The sequence below is a fragment of the Durio zibethinus genome, chromosome 24 (genome assembly GCF_047325235.1).
Source record: "Durio zibethinus cultivar Kanyao isolate XHJ-2024 chromosome 24, ASM4732523v1, whole genome shotgun sequence".
NCBI lineage: Eukaryota > Viridiplantae > Streptophyta > Magnoliopsida > Malvales > Malvaceae > Durio > Durio zibethinus.
In genome coordinates this window covers 5,247,384-5,248,719 of record NC_143185.1, presented here as the reverse complement: position 1 = coordinate 5,248,719, position 1,336 = coordinate 5,247,384, and the positions used below count along the sequence as shown (strand labels likewise).

The 1,336-nt window shown below is 31.0% G+C and overlaps 1 protein-coding gene across 1 annotated transcript; it reads left to right on the top strand.

Moving 5' to 3' along the window:
- Window positions 1-226: 226 nt before the first annotated feature.
- Window positions 227-667, top strand: LOC149511880 (uncharacterized). The gene has a single exon (XM_089753445.1). It carries the CDS (start codon window positions 227-229, stop codon window positions 665-667), a length of 441 nt encoding a protein of 146 aa, XP_089609571.1.
- Window positions 668-1,336: the final 669 nt, after the last annotated feature.

The window sequence follows — 1,336 nt, the reverse complement described above, 5'->3', positions numbered from 1 at the left end:
TTAATTCGGGTGATTTGATTATCGATTTTAGACACAAAAATAGATTGACTTCACCAATTAAACTACTTTGATTAACTGAATATAACCAAAATTGATTAGATCAAACTGAATTGACAAAACTGTGTAAAAGCTTTAGAAGGAGCTCTGGCAGAGGATGAAGCATTATGGTGGATAAGTCCAAAAGAAATGGGAGAATTGATGCGTGCACAAGATAAAAGAGAGGTGGATGATTCCAGCTGCAAACAGATTAAAATTTAATGTTGATGGATCTGCTAGAACAAAACCAGGGAAAGCAGGATGTGATGGAGTCCTTAGAGATTCAGAAAGTAAGATTTTAGCTTTATTTTATGGGCCGCTAGGAGAACAGGAATCTAATATGGTAAAATTACTGGCCATAAAGACTGCTCTACAAATTTTTGCTTCCTCTTCTTTTCTAAAAAAATTTGCGCTAATCCTGGAGTCAGACTCTAGAGTTGCTATTAATTGGGTTTGCAACAAAAACTCGAGACCATGGATGCATTGGCAAAATTTTGCTGAAATAGATAAACATGTCGAAACCGTTGGTGAAGTGGAATTCGTGCGTACATACAGAGATGGCAATTGCTTTGCCGACTCCTTGGCAAGGATGGGTGGTGATAGTAAGAATCTTTTTTATGCTTGGTTGTAATTGAATCTATTTTGCCTATAGGTGATATATTGAGGCTGATACTGCATTTTCAGCACAAGATCATCAAGTGTAACAATTTTTCTTATTAATTAAATCTCTTTGGCTGAGAAAAAAATCATATTTGACAAAAATTACTTCATTATTCAAATATTATATAATCACTTTAATTTTTTTTAATTACATGAGGGTCTCGTCGATTTGGCCAGTCTTTGAAGAAAACTATGCGTTTGGATTTGGCTTTCTTTTAATAGAGAGGAACATTGTCTAATAACATGTAAATATAATTGTAGTTTTATGTACATAATATTAAGGAATATTATACGGTAAAGTATTTTAAAGTACCTTATTTAACATTAAGTAATTTCATAAGTATGGACAAAAGGTAAGAAGTGAAAGAACTGATTTTGCATACTCTCTTTTATGCTTAATAAGATAATAAGTAGAGATATATATTTTTTGTATGTTAATGATTTGTTGACTCTCTAATCTCTAATTTGAGTGATTTTTGTTTCATTTACTATATTTTGTTAGTTATGTTTTGATCTTGAAGCTAAAAAAATCATTGATGATCTTACCAAGCTCTTTGCGTTGTTGAAAAGTAAATAAATTATAAAAATTATAAAGTGGATTATAAAGTTACAAAAGATGCAGATCAATACATATATATAT

What these genes read in the sequence shown, in the direction of transcription:
- LOC149511880 (XM_089753445.1), top strand. Translation starts at nt 227, where the DNA reads ATGATTCCAGCTGCAAACAGATTAAAATTTAATGTTGATGGATCTGCT.